Source organism: Panthera leo, chromosome B1, assembly GCF_018350215.1.
Source record: "Panthera leo isolate Ple1 chromosome B1, P.leo_Ple1_pat1.1, whole genome shotgun sequence".
Lineage (NCBI taxonomy): Eukaryota > Metazoa > Chordata > Mammalia > Carnivora > Felidae > Panthera > Panthera leo.
Window position 1 is genome coordinate 49,335,276 of NC_056682.1, and position 25,653 is coordinate 49,360,928.

At 42.0% G+C, this 25,653-nt stretch overlaps 1 protein-coding gene across 8 annotated transcripts in view; it reads right to left on the bottom strand.

Annotated features, from left to right (window-relative positions):
* NUGGC (nuclear GTPase, germinal center associated) overlaps positions 1-25,653 on the bottom strand; it is a 55,945-nt gene that overhangs the window by 3,406 nt on the left and 26,886 nt on the right. For all 8 annotated transcript variants that reach the window (XM_042934949.1, XM_042934943.1, XM_042934945.1 and 5 more), the window contains 9 exons: positions 24,530-24,548; positions 24,151-24,240; positions 15,776-15,881; positions 14,455-14,588; positions 10,144-10,308; positions 6,248-6,405; positions 4,441-4,579; positions 3,144-3,252; positions 2,296-2,432 (listed from right to left, as the gene is read on the bottom strand). In XM_042934949.1, the coding sequence (XP_042790883.1) occupies positions 2,296-2,432; positions 3,144-3,252; positions 4,441-4,579; positions 6,248-6,405; positions 10,144-10,308; positions 14,455-14,588; positions 15,776-15,881; positions 24,151-24,240; positions 24,530-24,548 (1,057 nt within the window). The remainder of the gene's footprint in view (positions 1-2,295; positions 2,433-3,143; positions 3,253-4,440; positions 4,580-6,247; positions 6,406-10,143; positions 10,309-14,454; positions 14,589-15,775; positions 15,882-24,150; positions 24,241-24,529; positions 24,549-25,653) is intronic.

A 25,653-nucleotide genomic window follows, 5' to 3' on the forward strand; every position in this document is an offset into this window, starting at 1 on the left:
CTGTCTATCAAGATTCATATGTGATTGGGGGCGCCTGGGTGGCGCAGTCGGTTAAGCGTCCGACTTCAGCCAGGTCACGATCTCGCGGTCCGTGAGTTCGAGCCCCGCGTCAGGCTCTGGGCTGATGGCTCGGAGCCTGGAGCCTGTTTCCGATTCTGTGTCTCCCTCTCTTTCTGCCCCTCCCCTGTTCATGCTCTGTCTCTCTCTGTCCCAAAAATAAATAAAAAATGTTGAAAAAAAAATTTAAAAAAAAAAAAAAAAGATTCATATGTGATTGGACCTCTCTGGTGCTGACCAATTGAGTCAGGAGCTAAGGAGGCTTCATGGAGGTGGGGGGGGAGGGGCAGTGGAGGAAAACAGCAATCGCAGAGATGGAAAAAGAGAAAAAGAGCTGGTCACTAGCCCGCGAGCCTATTGTGCATTTAGTCACTGAAAAGATGTTTATTGAATACCTGCTTTGTGCAGCACATCATATTTGACATCCCTGATTCTTCGTCCCAACTGCCTGAGAAATTTCTTCTTTCTTATATCAGTCCTTCTATGAATGCAAACCATTTTCCCTCTTCTAACCATCTCTTGTCTACCTCTGAAAAACACCTGACTCTTTCATCTAGACTGACATAGTATTTTGAGCCTGGGTCTCATGACTCTTGTTTTTTTCTTCAACACACCAGGCCAAGAACCCTAAGCCCTAGTCCCAGCTCTAGCTGTGAGCCTTGAGCTAGTAACACAGGCCCTCTGGGCTTCAGCCTCCTTGTCCATAGGATCAAGGAATGGGGTCACTCTGTGTCTTTGCCCACTTTCAACTTCCCACATTTCTGTCATTTAAGATGCATTTGTATATGATCAACGTACTAATCATTTTTTTTTTAGTGGAATTGTTTTGGGGGGTATGATAAGAACTAATTTCTTTTCTTAAAGTTTATTTATTTTTGAGTGAGAGAGAGACAGGGCATGAGCAGGGAAGGAGCAAAGAGAGAGGGAGAGAGACAATCCCAGCAGGCTCTGTGCTGTCAGAGCAGAGCCCAACGCAGGACTTGAACCCACAAACCATGAGATCATGACCTGAGCCAAAACCAAGATTCAGACGCCTAACCAACTGAGCCACCCAGGTGCCCCAGAGCCAATTTCTATATACCAAATGGGGACTGCATGCTGTAGAGTTTGGCCAATTTTATGCAAGTATTTGTAGACTATGATAACATATTAAATGACAGAAAGTAAACTGCTACTGGCAAACAAAACACCTCTTAGCTCATTCTGAGAGAAATTGTACACTTTGTATTATAGAGAATGGTATTTTTCCAAAACTGCAGTGGGGTGGGGGTAGGGGTCTGGGTGGGGGACACAAGATTGAGCCTAAGTAAGTTGCAGACATTTCAGGAAGTAGGTTGGTTGAGAGGTGAATGGAAGTAACAAGTAGCCAGCTTAGGAGAGGGTCAGCTAAGTCTGGACTGAGGCAGAAGAATTTGGAAATGCACATGGCCATGGAGAGGCCAACAGTGGCTCAGACTAAAACAAAGAATTTTTATTACTTGGGAGGGGGGTGGCAAGCAAAGAGACCCAGAGCTGAGACAAGATGGCTCAAGTGTACTTGACAGAAGCATTAGGTTCAAGGAAACTCTTAGAACTGTTTTCTGAGATAGAATCAGACCTAAATCTATGCTAGGTGTCAAAGGTGACTGACCTATGATAGTTTATTGGCATTTATTTATTGATGTTTCATGTAGACTAGACATTTCCCTCATTTCAAAAAATCCATCTGGAGATTATGCTATTGTCAGAGACGGAGACGCTGGAGCTGGGTTACCTAGTCCCAAACCTGGCTCTACAACTTAGTAACTATGTGGCCTGTCGCTATACCTCTCTCTCTCTCTACCTCAGTTTTCTTATCTGTAAAATGAGAACAATAATAGTCCCTACCTCCCAGGCTTGCTGGGGGTTAAATGAGCTATGTCAAAAGCTTAAGGACCCCTATCGGGCTATTACCGTTGTTCTGCTGGTGACCTGGTAAAGAGGAAAGACAGGAGAGAGAGCCGGAGGGGCTGCATTTCTGAAGTCACAGTCCCAGAGAGACCCCAACACCAGGATGCAGTGGTGGGGAAGGGGGAATGCCAAGTGCCAGCTGGCCTCTTCTCCTGGCATCGTAGGCATCAGTTGGGGCCACTTTACAGAAGGTATCAGCTCTTTCTGGACCCGAATGACTACCACCTCTTCCACCATCCGCCCCTGCTTCTTTGGCTCCCTCCAAGAAGCCTCTTTGGGGCTGGAATTCAGACTGTGGGTGTCGAATACCTTCAGTTGTTGAAATTGGTGCTGCATTCTTTCTTGAGCCCTTTCAAACATGCCCTCGGCCACCTGCCGGTCCACCCCTCTCCTGATGACGTCTTTCATTCTCTCACACGCTTTTTTGCCAGCAATCTGAGCGGCCTCTGGCAAAAATGATAGCTACAGTCACACCACAACAAGGACTTGCAGAGAAATCTTTAGCATCAGAAAGAAAGGCAAGCAAACAAACAAAAACGATGTATGCACACATATATGTATGTGTACACAGACACACACATACATATGCACATACACACATATATATTCATATATGTGGCACCATTTCCCACACAGTGGAAATTGTTTAATCATAATAAGATACAAAAGATCAGCACTCTCAGAATTTAGATAACTGTCATTCAGAAAATCTAATGGATGAATTAAGCAGAAGTTTACAAAATTCCCGTGCACCGCCCCCCCACCACCACGACCAGAAAAAAACAATGGGACCACCAAAACAAGAAGGAGCTGGAAGGTAGGTTTACAAATACTTAAAGGGAGTAAGAATGAGAATCAGATAGTGGATTCAATAGTTTAACCAGATGAGATGCAGCGAGGAGAGGAGAGAGAAGCAGGGTGAATAGATACAGGGTGGGCAGAAAGCACTGGAAACACACAGATAATACTGATTCATGGGTCACCTGTCCCCTGACCCTTAAAGTTATTTGGTTTTCAATTTGTGGACTAAGAGTATGAGAGGGACTCAGGACGCAGGAGGACAAATACTTTGAGAGGAGAGCAGAAGAAAAGGACGCTGAAGGAGCTGACAGAAAGACCCCAGAGGAAATAGACATGTCACCCTCTGGAGCGCCCACCTTCATAACAGGGCTTCAGGTCGCTCTGAACAGAGGTGGTGAGAGACTCATAGATCCTCCTCTTCTTTCTGAGGATGTAATCTTCCAGGCCTCCCAGGATGGCACTTATCTGAGAATCCACATTAACAAAAGGCCATTTGTGACAATTCCTTCGATAGAAGCGGGTGTTCTTGTGTGTGGCCACCATTTCCTTCTGCTTTATGTTATGCTTGGCTGTTTCCATGTCATTTCCGCAATGAGGCTGTGAGCTTCTCATAGGCAGGAACTCTGTCTTAGCATCTTTATATCCCAAAGTGTTTCCTACCATGCCTGGCACTTACAAATGCCTCAAATATTTGCTGAGTTGAACTCAGGCACGTGCAAGGTGGTCAATAGGCCCTCTTAGGGGGAGGATGTGAGAACAGGATAGTTCTCTAGTGTTGCTGTGTAATTCGGGCTGTGCTTGTGCTATGGACTGAACATTCGTGTCCACCCAAAATTTATATGTTAAAACCCTAACCCCCAAGGTGATAGCATTAGGATGTGGGGCCTTTTGGAGGTGACTAGGTCATGAGCAGGGAGCCCTCATAATTGAGACTATTCCCTTTACAGAAGAGACTCTAGCAAGTTCCTTTGCCCCTGCTAAGGTGAGGTGATGGTGAGAAGACCATCATATATGACCTGGGAAGTGGATCCTCACCAGCCACCAACTCTGCCTGCGCCTTGACCTTGTACTTCCAGCCTCCTGTGAGGAATAAATTTCTGTTGTGTATACCCTACCTCATTTACAGCATTTTGTTATAGCATCCTGAATAGACTAAGACAGGCTAGAGGAAAATGGGTCACAGACAAGAGTCTTGAGTACTCAAAACTAACAAATGATGTACAAAAAAAAAAAAAAAAAAAAAAGACTCTTCTTTAAGCTTCATTGCTGTGAATAATGACTTCATAATATTGGCAGAAATGATTGAAGGTCAGTTACAAGTGGATGTTACAGGTGGATTCAAATATTTGTACATCTAAAGATTCTTTGAATATTCTTCTTGGGAACTGAGTCTCCTTTCCAACCTCGGCACTTACTGCTGGTTGCTTCCCAGTGGCATAGAGCTGGCTTGGTGTCCCGTCCTACATCCTCATGGCAGCCTAAGGGCCACCCCACACACTGTGTGTCGTGTCTCACAGCACTTGCTACAAGACGTGCCCAGACCTTGGCACTCCAGGAGAGCAGGGGGGAGAGACATGCAATACTTCTGGAATCCTGCTGGTAAGAAAGCCACCGCCCAACGTCACTGCCCTCTTCATTTTACAGGGATCTTACCTCCTGGATCAGAAAACTTTTTTTGTAACTATCATATTTCCAGCCACTTCTTATTCCAATTTCCATCATTTTCTCCTGTAGAGAGTGCTTAAAAGCTTCTACATGAGGCAGCAATGCTGACCCAGTGGGCTTTCCAGCTCTACAGAAGAAACAATATAAAACGTTAAGAGACAACGTGGCCACCGTGGGGCTAAAACAAAAGGAAACCAGCTGGTATCCTTTTATTCACTTTTAAGACAAGGGGATGAGAACGAATAGGTACTGAATTCCTACTGGTGCCAGGCACTGTTCTGTGCCAGGTCCTGCACCTAAAAGTCTATGAAACCCATTTTACAGACAAGAAAACTGAGGTTCAGAGAAGACAGCTGTTGTGTTCACAGTCACACAGCTAGCAAGTGCAGAGCCAGGCTACTTTGTACACTGATCTGTTTAGCCTCAAAGGTCAGTCTTCCCACTGCCAAGGTGTTTCCATTTGAAAGTGTGGGACTTAAACTACATTTTTTTTAATGTTTATTTATTTTGAGAGAGAGAGAATGAAGGAGAGAGACAGAGAGAGAGAGGGAGAGCGAGAATCCCAAGCAGGCTCTGGGCTCTCACTGCAGAGCCTAACATGGGGCATGAGATTGTGACCTGAGCTGAAATCAAGAGTCGGATATTCAAAGGGCTGAGACACCCAGACACCCCTGAACTACATTTTAAAAGATGGATAAGATTTAGGGAAGTGAAAACAAGGAGGGGCTATTCCCCATGGGGACAACGTAGTGAACAAAATTTTCAGAACATCCCAGGAGGAAGAAGCAGCAGGTTATAGAGGAGAGGGCATAGACTTGAACTCCTAGCTCTCTACTTATGAGCTGACTGACATTGGGAAAGCTGTCCGAAGTCCTCTAAATCTCAGCTTGTCCACTTGTAAATAGACAGAAGGCCCTTCAAAGGGTTATTGAGAGGATCTAATGAGATCATGTGCGCACAGAGCTTAGCACAGTTCCTGGTACATCTCGCTTGCTCTTTGCTACCCTCCAGGCTGGCTGAAGCAGGAGGCTGGGACTGAGCAATAGGACTGGGATAGAGTGGAAAGGCCAGTTAGAGGCAGGTGGGATGTCTTGAATGCCATTGCAAATAATTTGGAGTTTATCCTACAGACTTGTAAACTGAGATAGGGTAGATGGAATGGCATGACCCCAAAGGAGCTAAAGGAAGGTGGGGGCAGAGAAGGGGAACACCGAGTAAGGTAGAACGGTTCAAGCAGCAGCAGGTGGTGAAATGCCAGAGGCCAAGGAGGGAGACTGGGGGCAGGCTCTTGCACTAAGAAAGGATTAGAGGTCAAGGAAGGAGGGAAGGAGGAGGCACCATGAAGCTCAGACAGCTAGTAAGTCAGCAAGCATGCAGTATGTCAAAAACAAACAGAGTCATCAGTCAGCCACTTTGCAGTTTTGCATTTGGGGAAATTTACAAAGGCCATGTGTTTGCTTAACTCCACACTCTCCAACCAAAATAACCTGTCCTGGGCTCAGATCCATAAGAAAATGTATCCCTTGCTGCATGTATGAGATATTTGAAAAATAATGGGAATCATAATATTAGTCTAAAAGTAACATCTCCATCTGTACTCCAGGTCGCCACGAGAAATTAACTAACCAAACCAAGAAGGCTTTTGTGTTTTTCCAGAGACTAAGCTTTCCTCCTCAAGTTGCAAGCTACTCTTCACGCTTCCAGATCCAAAGTACAAATTCTTATAAAGCGGAGACTCCAGCCCAATGCTCTTCAGATGTTTGTTCACGAAGGGGCAAGAGAAAGGATCTTTTACCTAAAAATGCCTCCAAAAACGGGATCAATCTGGTCATAGATGGGCTGAGTGATGGCTTCGTTCAGATCTATTCTTGCAAGAGTCCTGGAGGCATAGATGCCATTTTTCAGGCAAACAGCTTTCAGAGTCTGATGAAAGCCCTGGTTTCCTCTACTCCTCTAGGTAATTAAACAATAAGTTAATAGAGTTAGTAAACATTAACTACAATGTCACAGGATCAGAATTGTATTGCCTTTGGCCATAGGCTATGACCAAGAATCACAGGGAAGAGAAGGGACAGCTTCATATTTCGGCATACTCTTGAGCCAGACAGAGGGCACAGCAGTCATGCCTGAGTTGGCGGCTGCCCTGGCTTCCGAGCATCTTGTGCTTCCTTGATCACAAGTCTCCTCATACAGTTTCTATTTATCTGTTTACTCATTGCGCTTCTCTACCAGAACAGCTGCTTGTTGTGGACACAAACAGTGTCTTATCTGCCTTGATGTTCTTACCATCTGGCAACAGCATAAGTAGTGCTTAAATGAACAATTATTAAATGAAAATGTGCTATGACCCTACTGGGAGTATATGTTTCAGACCTTCCAAGCATAGTCCAAGTTTTTAAATACTTTTTGTTGAATGCCTAATAAAATGTAATTTGATTTGTACATCTTCATAGCATTTTTTTCCCAGAGAAATAAATTCAAAAATCAGAGGCAAAAAAATACAATGAAACTAGAGCCACACGAGACATTGATAAATCTTAGCCAGATGGTGATTCTTAGTAAGGGGAATAAAAATATATTTGCACTGACCAAAATTTTAGTGGAGGTCCTTGTGATCAATCAATGATATATGCTTTAAGGAAATCTGTTTCAAGTGCATGGTCATGTAGCATAATACAATTGGCATCATACTATATATATATACATATATATATATATATATATATTCATTTTAATATTCTCTTTTCACTTAATAGTATAACATGAACATTTCCTCAAGTCATTGTAAATGCTTGCAAAAATTGTTTCAATAACCACATAATATCATGTGGATGTATCCCAATTTATTTTACCATTCTCTTCTGGTTAGATATTTAGGTTAGTTTACTATGTTACATAATAATATGATGGTAACATACAATGTTTGCCCAAATTTCTGATCACAGAGGAAAGTGTCCTATCCAAGACACCTCAGACATGTCTGTAGTTACAGAGAAAAACACCATTTAAGAACTGGTGAGACAGGGGACAGTTCACGGGATGACATCCTAGCGAAGGTCTGAAGATGTTCCTTCTATGAGCAAATTGTCTCAAAGGAATGGTCTCCGCTTTGTACCTTTGCTTTCTCAGAACCTACTTACTCACTTTTGGTGATCTGGGATCTTTTACCATCATATAGAAACAGTTCTCCCCAGAGTCACTTACTTACCCCAGGCCTGATGAAATAAATAAGCATTATTTATTATCTCTCACCAGCTCTGTGGGTCAGGAATTCAGATATAGCTCAGTTGCTGTTTCACTGTTCAATAGATGGCCAGGCTGTGTGGCCAACGTTAAAAGGCAGATAAACACCACCCAGAAAAGAGACAAGTACATGATTCAAGGTCACTGAGAACAGACAATATTCACACTAGGCTCAGGCAGTACAGCATTTACTTACAGCAAGAGGAGAAAAAGTGTGCACAAGATCCAGCCATTTGCAACACACGGGTCCCTGTGGCCAGCAGACCCCCTCCACAGCCAATGCAGGTGATCCCACAATATGGGATCCCACAGTGTAGAAGGACCCAAGCCCTCCCCCACAGGATCTGAAATACAGAAAACTGGGAGCTAGCCCAAGGGCCTTGGCCGCCTATACTAAGCAGAACAAAGAAGTACACACTGAGCATAAAACAGGAAAGAATATTTCTACACAAGGCGATAAGCCCAGGACAGGCTGTGAGGGCTCTTTATCTCTTGGTAAGGAAGTGGTCCAGGCCCAAGGCCCATTCTTATGTGGCCAAGTGGGGATTGAAAGACCACATGCACAGGCTGACCTTTCCCAACAGCGGGCCCGGGCCAGTGCTGGCTCAGGTCTTCTCCATGAGGCTCTGTCAGGCACTGGCTGGGGTTACAGTCACCAGAATGGGGCCAGAGGACCCACTCCTAAGGAGGCTCACTCCAGAGTTGGCAAGGTGATGCTGGCTATTAGACAGACTTCACTACTTTTGTGGGGATTTACAAATGTTGAATCACGTAACTGGTTGGCAATCACAAGTAGCTGCAATCGTTTGCAGAGATGCAACAGACAAGTGTAGGGGTTGGGCATCCAGGCTCTGAAAATAGGCCTGCAGTAGATGTGGATCCCATATGTGGCCACGGACGAGTTGTTCAGCCTCTGTAAGGCCATAAAATGAAACTAATAAGAGTGTTTACCACCTGGAATTGTTGTGAGGACTGAATCAGTGATGCCCAGTATCTGGGCACCAGAGTCAGCATTTCTTCCACGTTTGCTGAAGGCATGAGCAAATGCTCATGCACATACTACATTCACGGACACTCAGCTGCCCGCTTCCACACGGAAGGCATGCCACCTCCCCTTCTCCTATGTCAGAAATCTGAGAGTCCTCTCTGATGACCCCACGATCATTCCCACTTCTTTACTGTTTTAGCTTTCAGTTTTCTAGCGTTTTCTCTCTGTCCGATACCAGAGGCATCTCCTTCCCTCTCATCCCAGTCACGGCACATACCTACTGATCTAGATTCCAAAACAAACTCTTACGAAAGCCATGCAGGTAAGAACACCCAGATGAGATCATATGCTAGAAAGGTGGTATCATCTGTGTATATAAAAAAGCCCGCGGAAATGTAGAGCCCCATTGCACACCACCTTTTCTCTGCTAACGTTCTAGCTTTCCAACTCATATTAAAACAATGGCAACAACATACAATCTAGGTGCTACTCCCAGCTCTAGATACTTCTGTATCATCTTTGTCACATGAGTGGTGTTGTTCATCACTTTTTACTCTTAACAGGTGTTATGGAGTGAACTGTATCCCTCTGAATCAACATGTTCAAGCCCTGACCCTGATGTGACTATATTTGGAGATAGGGCCTTTAGGGAGGTAATTAGGGTTAAACAAAGACTTAACGGGTGGGTCCTGATCTTACTGGACAGCTGTCCTTATAGGAAGAGAGAGAGATGCCAGGGAGGCACACATAGAGAAAAGACCATGGGAGAACACAGCTAGAAGGTGGCCTTTTGCAAGCCAAAAACAGAGGCCCCAGGAGAAACCAACCTTGCACTGCTTTGATCTTGAGCTTCTAACCTTCACAACTGTCAGAATAAACGCCTGCCATTTAAACCACCCAGTCTATGATATTTTATGTTATGCAGCCCTAGCCAACTAATACGATACGCCTTTTTTCCCCACCCCTTAGCCTTAGATAAATAAAGCCTGGCACTTACATTTTTATCCCTCAGAAAGCCCATATAAGTAATTAAAAGATAAAACAATTTGCGTGCCTAGTGAGAGGGTTCAAGATGTTTCCTTACTGTGTAATCGAATTGACATTTAAATCAACCCCGTTAAGATAGGTAGGGCAAGTATTTAGCACCTCATTTTGCAGAAGAAAAAACCTACAAGCTTAAATGGGTTTCAGGCCTCACCCAGGGCTACACAGTGGATGATGGGTAGAAAGACCTCAGATCCGAAATTCCAGCTCAACTCCACTGAACCATGCACTCTTTCCTCACCACGTACAATTGGGCAGTTCTCACTACATGCTTTCTTGTATGCAATTTTCACCCTCTCCTACTCTTCTTTTAGCTTTTTAGTTCCTTCAAAGGCCATGGAATAGTGCAAAACGAGCTTGGAGGTAAGGCAGATGTCACCGAAAATTATAGGTCCTCCCTGGAAAGGGTCACTCACCACCAGGCATGTCCCGAGGATCCGTCGGTAGGAAGCCTTGGCATTTCTGACTCCCTCTTGCAAAGGCTGTTTGATGTGGGCAAAGCACTGGTCAATGACCTTCTCCAGAAGCTGTATCTTCTCTTCCACAAATCTCCGCAGGCCACTCATGTGCAAGAATTCGTTCTAGGGACAAGGGTCAGAGAAGCATAAGGCCACCTCCTAAGGACACTTTCTCTCAAACTTTGCTTCCTTTATGCTCATCCACCAACACAAGATTTAGCCTGAGCTAATCACCCTCAGATGATTTCTATTGTCCCAGTAAAGCATCTCACAGTGCACAAATCTCCTTAAGTTTTGTGGATTGGAGAACACAATAAATATATGCCTCCTACAACTTACTTTGGGCGTGTAAACCATTAGGCTTTTCGAGGGAATAACTAGTAGAATAAAAATCCAATTGCTGTTAAAACATATTTTTCATTGACATCTGATTCTACTAACATTTAGTGGATTTTGACTGGGCACAAAACAGTTTTTGAGGATAGTGTTTCTCAAACTTTAACATGTGTGCAAATCACAGGGAGAATTTGGTCAAATCCCAAAACCTGAGATTCTACATTTCCAGCAAGCTCCCAGGTGATGCTGCTCTTCTGGGCCCTGGGCCATACTTTGAATAACAAAGCTACAGGACACAACAATAAAGACAAGGCCTTTTCTTCAAAGGAGAATACAGTCTAATCAAGGAGGAAAAGATCTACTGAAATGATACAAGGGAGAGGTAGCCTTGACCCCTAGGTTCCAAATTGGGAATTGTGTCGTGTTGTTCCCTGTGTGAGAATCTTGGGGGACCCCACAGTGCCTGCAGCAGACGGAAGCCATACTACTTAGCTCAGCACTTAAGGCTCTTTATAGCCAGGTCTCAACCAACTTCTCCAGCACCACCAGCTCTCTGTTTGCCCAAGATGTCATCCTATCCCTGGGTATCTGCTCCTGAATGCGCTACCATTTCCCAAATGTGTCATCCCTTTTGTGACCCCATGCCTTTGCACAAGCTTCCCATCCTTCCAAAGCTCCAAAGCACCCATGTGGTGGAACTGGCGCTCTCTTTCCTATGCTTCCATTGCTTTTTGTACATCCCTGTGTTCCAGCCTTCCTCCTGCTGTGCTATGTCAGTCCCATCCCATATCTTCTTCCCTAGACTTGGAACTCACTGAAGAATCCACGGACAGTGTTATTCATGTTTGTTTATTCTGAGGCATGGCACAGGATTTGTGGCTGACAAACAATTTGGAGTGAATGAACGCCCCAGAGAGACTGTTAGACAACGTGGGCTTTTAAATTCTATTCCAAATGTGATGACAGAAATAGCTCTCAAATTGATGTGTGACCTTATACAAATGACTGAGCTTTTCTGGATCTTGATTGTATTGAAGTGAATGAGGTTGAATGTTCCGGACAACAGGTGTTCCTCAAACTCCCACACTCTGTTAAGTCTTAGAGCAGACGAGTTTTAAAGTTTATGGAGACTATTCAGCTTTCAGCGAACCCTGGGGATTCCCATAGTTTTTCACCAGTAAGAATTCTATAAGCCATACTTTTCTTTCAGAAGGCCTTCTGGATTCTTTTGAGTTTTTGGTGTCACTGGTGATCAAAAGGAAATAAGAAAGGAGTCACCAATGGAAACTCTATGGGCAAGATTCTCACAAAGGCTCACCCTCAACAAATCCTTGTTGAATAAACAAAAGAATGATAAGAAAGAGCAGGTCTGGGAATAAAGGAACAATTAGAAGAGGAAAAGCTGGTATTTACTATGAATAAACACAGGGCTCATTCAACACTGAGATGTCATAATGAACTTCCTACTGATTCATAAAAATAATGACTAGATCCCTGTTCATTTAAAATCACTAACTATGCAAACTCTCTATTTTTTGGTTTGAATCATAATCTTAAAACTGATATACCACCACATTCTTAGGTTTGATTTTTTTTTTCAGAATGCAAAGGAACTGACAAAACTCTTGCCTTCCAACTTTCCATCAATGAACAAAGACTTGAGACCAATATCTGAGGCCAAAGAATTTTGAGGGAAAATGCTGGCAAAAGGCTATCTGAAGGGCTACCCAAGAAGCGCCAACCGGCTCCCTGCCCTGTGTTTGCTGTCCCCTACAGTCTGGCTGCAAGGATGGTATTTCATCCCCACACGGGCTGCCCCTCTGCCTCAGCAGAGGAGAGCATGGGGGGGGGGGGGGCACTTCTGAGTTTGATTGCAAAATGCCTCGTCCTTGTGTTTGTAAAACAAACCACCGCACACGGCACCACATCTGATTTGTTTTCCATCAGCACTTCCAAAAGCAATCTTTTGCTGGGCAGAGAGGCGATTTTCACCCCGAAGAACTTTTTCGGGAAGTTAGAAGGTCAAATGCTTCCCTGGTATTTCAGAGGACAAAGTCAAATTAGAGAATCTCAGATTCCAGGAGGTTGTTTTATGCTTTGTTTTATTTTTTTTAGTTTTTGGGGTTTTTTTGTTTGTTTGTTTTTTGTTTTTGTCACAGAACTAAGCCAAAATGAGGCATAAGAAACATGATGAAAAAGACAGGGAACCTCTCTCTATATATCACTTTTATATAGAATTTTGTTAACGTAGATATTTGACCAAAACTGCAGATGCCGTCTACAGTTGGCATTGCTTACTCTTCACATTGAGGTCAGGTCCCCATTATCTGCTCCTCCTGGCCACTCCATGGGGCCAAACTGGGTATACCTACCCACATTCTCAGGACCAGCCCCTTGAACTCTCATAGAGCCCTACTGGTTCACTTTCTCTGGCCCTACCTCCTTCTGCATGACAAGAAATTGGACAGTTTGGTTGTGCAAATCTGATGGCTGAAAGCAAGTGTGGAAATAAACACCAACCAAATGAGAACCTGCAAAGACTATTTATTCAGAACTTGCTGTAGCAAGAGAGTCAGCCACCATCACTTGGGTTTGGCAGAGACTCAAAGGCAAGCAGAGGAGTGGGAAGTCTTCAGGTATGCTCCCATCTGAGGCCGCTGGCACAGGGAAGCTGTGGGTGGGCTAACTAGAAGCAAGGATCCTATATGATTCGGTAGGGTACATATTTGGCTTCTCTGGCTGGAAGCAGGGATGTAGATTAGGAAAGTTGTCAATTATTAACCCATCAGCCCATTTGGGGCTAATTGTTATAGACATTATTGCTTAGCTTCTTGGAGTCAGATAGCAGTCTGACTCCCTATGAGTCTAACTTATAGCAGGCTGCCTTCCTAAGCTCATTATTGTAGATAAGGGGCTGGTTTCCTAGGCAGGTTGCTACAGGCTGTGAGTCAGAGTTCTGATTTTTTTGTTTTTTTTTTAAGTTTATTTATTTATCTTGATAGAGTGAGAGCAGGGAAGGGGTAGAGAGAGAGAGAGAGAAAGAAAGAATCCCAAGCAGGTTCTGCACTGCGAGTGTAGAGCCCAATACAGGGTCAGAACCCATGAACTGTGAGCTCATGACCGGAGCCAAAACCGAGAGTCAGACACTTAAAAAACTAAGCCACCCAGGTGCCCCCAGAGTTCTGGTTTAACATATGACTTCCTACTTGTATATTCAGTCCCTCACAAAGAAGCAGTGCACTTGGTGACTGATTGCAGCAACAGATCTTTCTCCCAAACTCTCCCCAACCTCTAACCTAGCAGCCTATCCATCTTATTTTAGGGTAAAAAAAAAAAAAAGAGCCACCCACCAAAGAGATAAATTTGTCCATTACTATGAGAAAAGTAATTTTGAACTGCCCATTCAGAAGGTCTGCATTCTAGATCATGAAGATAAATACATAAACTCTTCGCTGAATGTCCCTCCTAGATCCCTTCCTCACATTATTTTGCTAGGCTGCTCTGAGTTTGAGATTCTGATGGCACCAAGGCATAAGGGAAATCCATAGACAGATGAAAAAGTTTTTGGACTGGAGCCATTCCTTGGTAGGATAACCAAGAATTGCCAATATTCTACTAGATTGAAACAAATCACTTCTGTTATCACTTAAACACATTCCATCTTCTTCAAGTCTCAGGAGAGGTAAAAGCAGCTGCTGATTGATTTTACATTTTCCTCTCAACCCATGTAAAATATTATTTGTTTCTTTTTTTACTCAAATGTCACAATTTTAACCCCCTAATTATCTTTTTGTCCCCTTTGAATTTCTGGGCTTAGTATCTTCCTTTGATATGAAAAGAAAAATTATCGTAAGTTATTTTTCTAGCTTTGCAAAAGGGAATGTTCTGCTCAGGTTGGGAGGCAGAATATACACGCACAGGTATCTCTCATACCTGCAGGTTTTCCATGCAGTTGAAACTGTCCATGAGGAGCAACAGACCAAAGGCTTCAGTAACATACTTGGTCACCATCCTCCTCTTCTTGTCCAAGAGCCTTTTCCTGATATAGCCTCTTAACTTGGGGATTTCTGGAATTCACAGGCAGCACAAACCATTTTAAAAGGCCAGAGTTCACAGCAAATAGAATCCACAAAAATTAACAGATCAGAATGGCAGTCTGAATTAACCACAGTTGAGGTCCTACATGGGCTGACTGCCCACTCACTACACCAGCTTTTCTGAGGGTATTTTCTCCATGTCTAGGATCAACAATAAGGAAGTTAGCCTCCTAACTCCTAATTTTATTTAGCAGTACAAGTCAAAGTAATTAGAAAAGTGCAGGCTGCTTAAAAACATTGGCACTTCCCTTTGGCCTGCTACTTACCAGAATAGTTGAATCAAAGGTGCCCACAATCCGAGATACTCAGCTCTTCAGTCACCCTAGACTTCTCCATCTATATCAAATAACCCTTAACATGAAAATCGCTCATGCCTGCTGTAGAAAGGATGAGAACCTCTGCTGAGTGGGATTCTGGTTTAGAAACTCATGTTAGTCCTAATGCTGTGTTCATCAGAAGGTAACAGACTCTTCCTACCTTTTCCCCCATTATTCCCATAAGTGGAAATTCTTTTTTTTTTTTTTTGAGAGAGAGACAGGGTGAAAATGAGTGAGGGGCAGAGAGACAGAGGGAATCCCACCAGGGACAGAGAGAGAGAGAGAAGCAGGTCTCACCCAAAGCAGGATGCCTGCTAACTTGAAGCAGGTCTCGTCAAGCTCGGGTCCTGCCTGCTTGCCCACTTTTCACTGAGTGCTCCAGTCACACAGACTTTTAGGTTCTTTGGATTTGTACTCACAGCACCATTTAACCAAGCTTTATTTTTACCTTGATGTTTTACACATGGCTTAGCATTTGCTCATGTAGATTTTAAATTCTGACAGGAAAGGGGTCATGTCTTCTGCTTCTTCCTCCTCAGAGACAGAGCATACAACAGAAGCTCAGTAAATACTAATACCTGTAGCTGGGTGAGTGAGGAATCTCAAGCCAAACACTGAGAAAGGACAACCCAATCACTGACCTCTACCAACTCTTGGTAGACTTTGGATGAAAGAGGAATTGTCTCAGGCACCACAATGCAGAGAGAAAAACAAATACATTTGTTAATAGGTACAGAAACTGTGGCAAGCTGGAAATGTGGCGCAGAAAGTTCTAGACAGGGAAATTCAGAGCTCAATCTTGAGAATTTTAGAGACTGAGATAAAAAATGTATCAATTACCAGTTTCCTCCTCAGTGAGAAGAGCCTGTTGCCAGTACTCCTGGGCGCTGACTGTGTACACGAGATCGGAGGCTTCCAGAACCTTGGAGTCAGCGGGCAGTTTTCTCTGAAGTGAGAGCGGCACACGGAGAACAGAATACTCAAACATGGTAAAGGAAATAATGCACAGGCCTTACAAGAGCCTTCCGCAAATTTCAGCTCACTAACTTTCGGTGCTGCAACAGCCCCTTAAAGAACACACAACACCTTGTACGTCAGGTCTTCCTACCTGTCCAGGCCTCATAAGGTTGGAAGTTGTAAGAAAACTGCTACATGGAAACTATTCTCTCAGGAGGTAAAAATAGCAGTTTTAGGGGTGCCTGAGCGGCTCAGTAGGTTAAGTGTCCGACTCTTGATTTCGGCTCAGGTCATGATCTCACGGTTCGGGAGTTCGAGCCCCATGTCACATTCTGCACCAATAGTATGGAGCCTGTTTGGGATTCTCTCTCTCCCTCTCTCCTTCTCTCTGTCTCTGTCTCTGTCTCTGTCTCTCTCTCTCTCAACCCACACCCAACATAAATAAGATTTTTAAAATAAATAAAAATACCAATTCTAGAAGGAAATGTATAGAGAAAATGGTTTAAAGTGTACCAAAGTGTTCACAGAGGGGAAAAGTACCGCAGGCTTTATGGTAAGAAAAAAAGCACAACTCCAGCAAAGGCAGTGATGTGCTGCACCAGCTCATGAGAGCCACGGCACACGGCTCTCCCCAATTCCACCTTTAGTGACATCACCCTGGTGGCTTGAAATTGGCAATGGTGGGAATCAGCAAGTGCTAGAAATCAGGACTTTTGGGGTTTGCTTCTTTTATTTATTTGTTTGTTTAAAAATTTTTAATGTTTATTTATTTTTGAGACAGAGTGAGTGCAAGTGGGGAAGGGCAGAGAGAGAGGGAGACACAGAATCCACAGCAGGCTCCAGGCTCCGAGCTGTCAGCACAGAGCCTGACGCGGGGCTCGAACTCACGAGCTGCAAGAGAGATCGTGACCCAAGTCGAAGTCGGATGCTCAACAGACTGAGCCACCCAGGCACCCCTTCTTCTTTTATTTTTAAACAGAGATCTGGTTGTTATATATTTACCTAAACACCACGACACTGGGCAAAGGTTGTGTAAAAAAGTACAATTTCTTAGCTGGGTGGTTAGTGAGTAATCAGACACATTTAAAAGCAGAGTAGTGTTTAAGTAAATGATGGTTTTAAATGGCAAGGAATTAAGAATGTGAGTAAATGGGTTTTTTTTATTAGAAAAACCATCACCACAGAGAAGTAATACTAGAAGTATACATAAATATTGTTCCATAATCTTCATTTTTCTCACTTAAAAGAAAAGAGAAAAATCACAAAGTGTGCTTGTGTGTGCATAGGTTTGGGGGCAGTAGAACACCATAGAGAGTCACCAGTCTCTTCCTGATGCAAAGACACAGAAGAGCTGAGTGAGTCCAGAGACCACATGTCTGGCAAGTGGTAAGCCCGTGTAGTCAAGGCTGGAATAGATATACCTGGATAGGCTTCCAGAAGCCTCACACACTGCAGACAGGGCTGAAATTATACAGAAGATTTGCCACAATTAACTTTTTTCCTTTCTGATAGCGTTTTGACTTTGGAAAAACAGTTTAGGAAAGTTGAAACTATCTTCCACTGGAAGATAAAATTGATACGGAATTAAATTTAAGTAGGGTTTAAAACAGTTGAAAGCAAGAAGTATGCCTAGCTGTGCCTAGGTATTTACATTACTTAAAACCTTGCTCTAAATTTTGTATATCTCTTCTAAAAATCATTGAAGATTAGTTAACCTTTGTGCTTGTTATTATAGTGCAGAGAAATATTTTTATGGTGCCAGTGAAGTGACTACAGTATGCAGGTTCCATTTTATTATAAAAGAGATGTCGTTACAGCTGGAAGGTAGGTGGATACGACCTTGCTGGATACAGCAAGAGGTAAGTGGACACTCACCAAATTGTCCTATGGAAAGATTAGTCACTGTTGTAATTCACACACATTGTTTATTACCACAGTTTGTAAGAATATTTTGTATATGAGAGAGAAGAAACCTGTAGCTCAAAATAGAAGGGATACTAGGGGCACCTGGGTGGTTCAATCAGTTAAGCAACTCTGGCTCAGGTCATGATCTCATGATTCCTGAGTTCTAACCCCGCATCGGGCTCTCTGCTGTCAGCACAGAGCCCGCTTCAGATCTTCTGTCCCCCTCTCTCTCTTACCTTCCCCCACTCATTCCCTCTCTCTCTCACTCAAATAAATGAAAAAATTAAAAAAAAGTTTTTAAAAAATAGAAGGGATACTAGATAGAAGCGGCATCAAAAAGAGATAGCAAAGCTGGAGATCAGTAATACGAATCATGACTCAATTTTCAAAACATCTATCTTTTCTAGCTCCGTCATTAAAATAATTTTGCAGTGATATCACCCTGTCCACTTCTTTCACTTGTATTAAATCATTTAATATGAACCCCTACCACCCCAAGTCTTATTTTTAATATTATTCTTTACTAAATGAAACCCAAGTGTCTTTGAGAGTAGTAGGTCCATGTCTTAGGGCAGGGAAAAATAAAAGGGGCCTGAGTATTTTGTTGTTGCCAAAGAGCAAAAATGTTTTTAAAAGTGTCTGGGTAAGGCTAAAAAGATCCAGCTTAAATTATGGGCTCCTGTTGGCCGAGATATGAACTTGAACATCAAAAAGAACACAATAATTCTATGAAAAGCCATGAGCCCATTATAACCTTCAAACTAAGAAAAATAAGTAATATTAATAAGAAATATATATGTGTTGGTCTCTGCCACTGGTTCCTGACCCAGGACTCCTAAATTCCTTGTAATTAGGAGTGATAGGAGAATCCTTTGTTCTAATGTTTAGTCTTTGACCCCAGTTTTCAGCATAGAGTTCCAAAAACCATCGTCATTTCCTAAGTGATAAGAGCAGTAGAAGCATCTCTTATTCTTCTTTTATGTTTATTTATTTATTTTGAGAGAAAGAGAGAGAGAACAAGCAGGGGAGGGGCAGAGAGAGAGAGGGAGAGAAAGAATCCCAAGCAGGCTCTGCACTGTCAGCATAGAGCCTGACATGGGGCTCAAACCCACGAACCATGAGATCATGAACTGAGCTGAAACCAAGAGTCGGACGCTTAACCAACTGAGTCACCCAGTGCTCTGAAGCATCTCTAGATCTTATATTTGGCCTTTGACTCTAGTACCTGACACAGAGTTCCTAAATCCCTTGGAATTTTCTAAGTGATGGGAAAATTTTTTTTTTTTTTTTTTCCGATGAGGCAACTCTGGGTGAGCTCCTGAGTGGGGGCTGGTCACAGAAAGATCAAGCTATTAGAAGTTTGGAATTTTCAGTCCCACCCCCCATTTTTCAGAGAGGGTAGAGGGGATAGAAACAGAGTAATTGATGATGCCCTATGTGAGAAAGCCTCCATAAAACCCCAACAATATGGGGTTCAGAGAGCTTCTAGGTTGGTGAATGCATCCACATACCAGGAGGGTGATATGCTCCAACTCTTCAGGGACAGAGGTTCTTGCATTTGGGAACCTCTCAGAACTTTCCCTATATATCTCTTCATCTGTATCTTTTATCATATCCTTTATTATACAAAAAACTGGTAAATGTAAGTAATTCTCTCATTGCATTCTGTGAGCTGTTCTAGCAAATAATCAAATCCAAGGGGGAGAAGGTCATGGGGACCTTCAATTTGCAGCCAAGTCAGACAGAAGTTGTGAGTAAACTGAGGACCTACTGTTTGCATCTGGCATTTGAAGTAGGGGGCAGTCTTGTGGGACTAAGCCCTTAACCTGTTGGATCTGATGCTATGTCCTGGAAGATATTGTCAGATTGAGTTAAATTGCAAGATACCCTGCTGGTGTCACAGAGAATTGCTCGATGTGGGAGAAAATCCCAACACGGGTGTCAGAAGAATTGTTGTTTTTTTAAAATTTTTTTTCAATGTTTATTTATTTTTGAGAGAAAGAGACAGAGCATGAGTGGAAAAGGGGAAGAGAGAAAGGGAGACACAGAATCCGAAGCAGGTTCCAGGCTCTGAGCTGTCAGCACAGAGCCTGTTGCAGGGCTCGAACTCAAGGACAGCGAGATCATTACTTGAGCCAAAGTTGGACGCCTAACTGACTGAGCCACCCAGGCACCTTACGGGTATCAGAAGTATTGTTAAGTGTGTTAGCATGGATTGGAAAAATCAATATCATTAAAATGTCCACACTGCCCAAGGCAATCTACAGATTCAATGTAATCCCTATCAAAATACCAACAACATTTTTCACAGAACTAGAACAAAAAGTACTAAAATTTGAATGGAAGCACAAAAGGCCCCAAATAGCGAAAGCAGCTGGAGAAAGAAGAACAAAGCTGAAGGTATCATGCATCCAGACTTCAAACTATACTACAAAACTACAGTCATCAAAACAGTATGATACTGGCACAAAAACAGACACACAGATCAATGGAAGAGAATAGAGAGCCAGAAATAAACCTATGCTTGTATGGTCAATTAATCTGCAACAAAAGAGCCAAGAATATACAATGGGGAAAACACAGTCTCTTCAATAAATGGTATTGGGAAAGCTGGACAGCTACATGCAAAAGAAAGAAACTAAACTACTTCCTTATACCGTATACAAAAATAAGCTCAAAATGGATTAAAGACCTAAATATAAGACCTAAAGCCATAAAACTCCTAAAAGAACACATAGGCAGTAAACTTTTGGACATTGGTCTTAGCAATATTTTTTTGGATCTATCTCCTCTGGCAAGGACAACAAAAGCAAAAATAAATGATTGGGACTACATTAAACTGAAAGGCTTTTGCACAGAGAAGGAAACTGTCAATAAAACAAAAAGGCAACCTACTGAATGGAAGAAGATATTTGCAAATCATATGTCTGATAAGGGGTTAATATCCAGAATATATAGAGAGCTCATGAAAGAGCACACCAAATGAAACAAAGAATCCAATTAAAAATGGGTAGAGGAAATGTCCATCAATTAATGAATGGATAAGGAAGATATGGTATTTATATATAATAGAACATTACTCAGCCATCAAAAAATGAATTCTTGCTGTTTGCAATGACATGGATAGAGCTAGAATGTATTATGCTAAGTGAAATAAATCAATCAGAAAAAGACAAATGCCATATGATTTCACTCATATGCGGAATTTAAGAAACAAAACATAAACATATGGGAAGGGGGGAGAGAAGAGAGGGAAACAAACCACAAGAGACTTAGTGATAGAGAACAAACTGAGGGTTGCTGGGGGTGGGGGGATGGGCTAAATGGGTGATGGGCATTAAGGAGGGCACTTGTTGGCATGAGCCCTGGGTGTTGTATTGAAGTGATGAATCACTGAATTCTACTCCTGAAACCAATATTGCACTGTATGTTAACTAACTAAAATTTAAAATAAATAAATAAATTAATTAATTAATTTTAAAAATGGGTAGAGGAACTGGATAGACATTCTTCCAAAGAAAACATATAGGTGGTCAACAGACACATGAAAAACTACTCACCATGGAAATGCTAATTACAACCACAAGATATCACCTTTTACTAGTCAGAATGGCAAGTATCAAGAATATAAGAAGTAACAAGTGTTAGGGAGGATGTGGAGAAAAGGAAACCCTCACGCACTGTTGGTGGGAATGTAAATTGGTACATCCACTCTGGAAAACAGTATGGAGGTATCTGAAAAAAATTAAAAATTGAAATGAAATACCATGTGATCCAGCAATTCCACTTCTGGGTATTTGTATGAAGAAAATGAAAGCACTAATTTGAGAAGATATACGCACCCCTATTTCACTGCGACTTTATTTATAGTAGGCAAGATATGGAAACAACCTAAGTGTCTCTTGATGGATGAATGGATAAAAACGATAGGTTATACATATGTACAGTGGAATATTACTCAGCCATAAAAAAGAATGAAATGTTGCCATTTGCAACAACATGGATGCACCTACTGGATATTACACTAAATGAAATAAGTCAGACAGAGGAAGATGACTATCATATGATTTCACTTATTTGTGGAATGTAAAAAACAAAGCAAATGAACAAACAAAACAAAATAGAAACAGACTCACAAATACAGAGAACAAACTGGTGGTTGCCAGACTGGGGATAGATGGAAGGATGGGCAAAATAGGTGAAGGGGATTAGGAGGTACAAAATTGCAGTTACAAACTAAACAAGTCATGGGGCTTTAAAGTACAGCATAGGGCATACAGTCAATAGTACTGTATATTGTAATAACAGCTGACAGATGGTAACTAGACTTATTTTGTGGTGATCATTTTGTACTATATAGAATTGTCAAATCACTACACTGTATACCTGAAACTAATATAATATTGTGCATCAACGACTTCAACTTAAAAGAAGAAGTATTATGAGAGTGTTGCCAGCATGAGAGTAAAAGGGAGACACATGGGAGTAGTATGGCTTTCTTTACAGGTACTCTGAAGCAAAGGTAAAATACTGTAGGTAAAAGGACATACATGAGAATGCAAACACCCAGCTCTCTTCCACCTGCCACATACAATTAGTCATCCAGACATATAGATGTGAGCTCCCTAACATCTCTTGAATGCATCTCCTCTCCTCTAGTCCTACAGTGACTGCCTAGTTCAGGCTCTTAGCGCTTCCAGCTTTGATTACAGGAACAACCTCCAACTGGTCTCCCCAGATCCAACCTTCACTCGCCCCTCCCCCATCCATTTTACTTAATAACAATCTTTCTAAAATACATAGCATTTCCAAATTGAGGTCCATAAATGTAGCCTCCGGGGGTCCATCATTTTTCCTATACTATTGTTTCCTAATTTTTATTTTTATAATAAAAAATAAGCATGGACATCTATACAAATGACTATCTTACAATCAACTTGTGTCTCATATTTTCTATGACTAACATTAAATTTGTTCCATGAGAAGGCATACAGTACAAGTTAAGCTTTCGTATTAAGTCAGACTGAAGTAAAGTGGTTGGAGAATTAAGGCCATCAGATGGCCTGGCCGTCAGAGGTGAGGGTGTGCAGACCTCAAAAGGACTTGACCGTAATAGTCAGAACTGCAGTCACCCCGCAAGTTGGCTCACTGTTGTCCAGACCCCATCTCATATGCACCAACATTTATTAGCATTTGTTAGCAATAAATTTATCATTAGCATTATTAGCAATAAATATAGTTGTGGATTGTGTATTGAAGTATTTTGTGTTTTTGTTTCCAGAAACAATATGACCAGGCACTCATTAAATGCATATTTCTGTAATGCCAACAAGAACAATTAAAGAGAATAGGAACAGCTTTCCTCAGTTATTGCCTCATTAAAACCAGTATTCAAGAATTGCTTGGTCAAAGATTTTGGCTTGAGTATGAAATCTGACTATTCTGAATTAGAAACAAAAGCTTTGAAAGTTTCAGCTCCATACTGTACATCAGATGATTTTCTGCATCAACGTAATTGAATTCAAAATATGGAATGCAATTAAATATGGAACTGGACAGCAGGCCATATGTTTTCACTATTACCCAGCACTGAAGATTTAGTTTCAGCAAAACCAAAAACATCTATCACATTATACTAACCCTGATGTACCACTTCTATGTTTCATTAATATTTTATCTTAAAATTGGTTTCAGTTTTATAGTAGTAAGAGACTATTACAGTAAGGAGTTTTATGTTTATAACGATTTCTGTGATAGAATAACAAAAATAATTTAACAAAACACCAAGATTCCCGCAGAACAATTTCTCAAGTTTGACAAACACAGCTCAGACTTTATCTCCCAAACCTCTTGCAGAAGGCCCTTTCTCTCGCTTGTCCATCTTACTAACGACTACTGGCTCTTTAAAATTCTGCTCAAGAGTGTGAGTTTTCCCTGCACCTCTCTGCAGCACCACCCCACCACCCCACCTGCCCTGGACTGCCAGTGTGATCCGTGCATCTTTCTGTGTTTCCCTCAGCATTCAATGCATTCCTACAGCGGATCACCCTCAAACAGTGTGGTGATCTCTGATTCTACCTGCTCATATTTCTCAGTAGACCATATGCTCATTCAATCCTTCCAACAACCACAGGAGGTAGATACTATCATTTCCCAATTTTACAGATGAGAAAGTGGAGGCTCAGAGAGGAATGGTAATTTGCCTAAGGTCACAAAGTTATACATCAGTAGAACTAAGTTAAGTCCAAACTGTCTACTCCAAAGCTTTTGGCATAGCTACAATGCAAGACCAAATAGACAAATGTGAGTGGTTGAAAACAGAAAAAAATACATAGGCAAATCTGTTAACTCACCTTTAGTTTTTCCTTGAGAATTCTATTCCTTTGTAGTTTTATCACTTCATTTCTTTCTAAAACGGCCTCTCGCTGACTTTGAATAGCTTGCTAGATTGGGAAGAGAAAGGAAAGCATGGCAAAGAGTCCAGGGTTATCAAGAGCGATACAGCGATAAGACGCACATCTCTTTTGGCAATGTATCTTCGTTTGGCCCAGACAAGTGTGCATGTGTTCAAATTTTATAATATTAATCATGAAAAGTATTATTTAAAAATAACTAGTTCACGCATATGTCCAAACTCACTAAGATGTTTACATTAAACGTGTGCAATTTTTTGTATATCAATTATATCCCAACAGAGCTCAAAAAATAAAAATAAAAGTAGTCCATACTTACATTTCCCACTTTTCTTTCCCTAAAATGAAAATTATAACAATTACTTAACTTATTGTGTGTCATGGCAGTCTTTCAACTTTCCCTGAGAGCAGTATATACCTTAATACCTTTACATACACTTTCTTTGGTCCACATGTACCCTCTTCTGATCCACCTCCAGGGTCCATTTGAAAAAAGTGTCTTTATTTCTCAATGTTTTGCTGGTGGTAGAATTTTCCGTGACCTCGCCCACTGGCCCAGTCTCTCCCATAGTACTTTGTCCCTCTCTTATTTTTTTTTAAATGTTTATTTATTTATTTTGAGAGAGAGAGAGAGAAAGAGGAGCAGAGAGAGAGAATCCCAAGCAGGCTCAGCACTGTCAGCACCGAGCTCGATCTCACAAACCACAAAATCACGATCTGAGCTGAAATCAAGAGTTGGACACTTAACCGAATGAGCCACCCAGGTGCCCCAGTGTGTCCTTCTCTTATAATCTTTAACCCTCTTTTAAGTCAGTGATCTCAGTGACTAGGCAATATGCCTCTCTGAATCTGCAGCCCCTACCACCATGCTCAATAAAGGTTTCATAAGTTTGACTGAATTATGTTTAGTTGCAGAACTGGCATGGGACGGGAGAACTGGAGATACTATTATGGGGTGGGGGGGGTGGGGTGAAGGGAATCTTCAGGGGGGAAAACAAACAAAGCTGAAGTTCCAACCTAGGCCATGAAAGTGAGAAGTTGGAGGAAAAGCCTTGGCCTATTTCTTCATCCAGGAAGTTGTCTCTGCTTAGTGAATTCCTGGAGAATTCAAGTTTCAGTGGGTGTGGGGGAGATGACAGGTGACAGGTAGAGATCCTCTTTTTAGAGCAGAGAAGCATTAACAACGTTACATCTGGTGACCATATGCCCCGCGCACCCAGGACAGACCAGTTTATACCAGCTGCTTCTCTGTAAGAGTTAATAACACCCCCTTTCCACCTTCAAAGTGTGCCATATAGAAAATAAATTATAGCTCTCCTGGGTATGGGGGTACAGAGGTCTACATGAAAATCAGGACATTTTAACATCTATTAAACTCTAAAATGCTTACCTTCCATTAAAATTTTGTCTGAGTATGACTCTGTAAGAATCCTGCTACTTTTG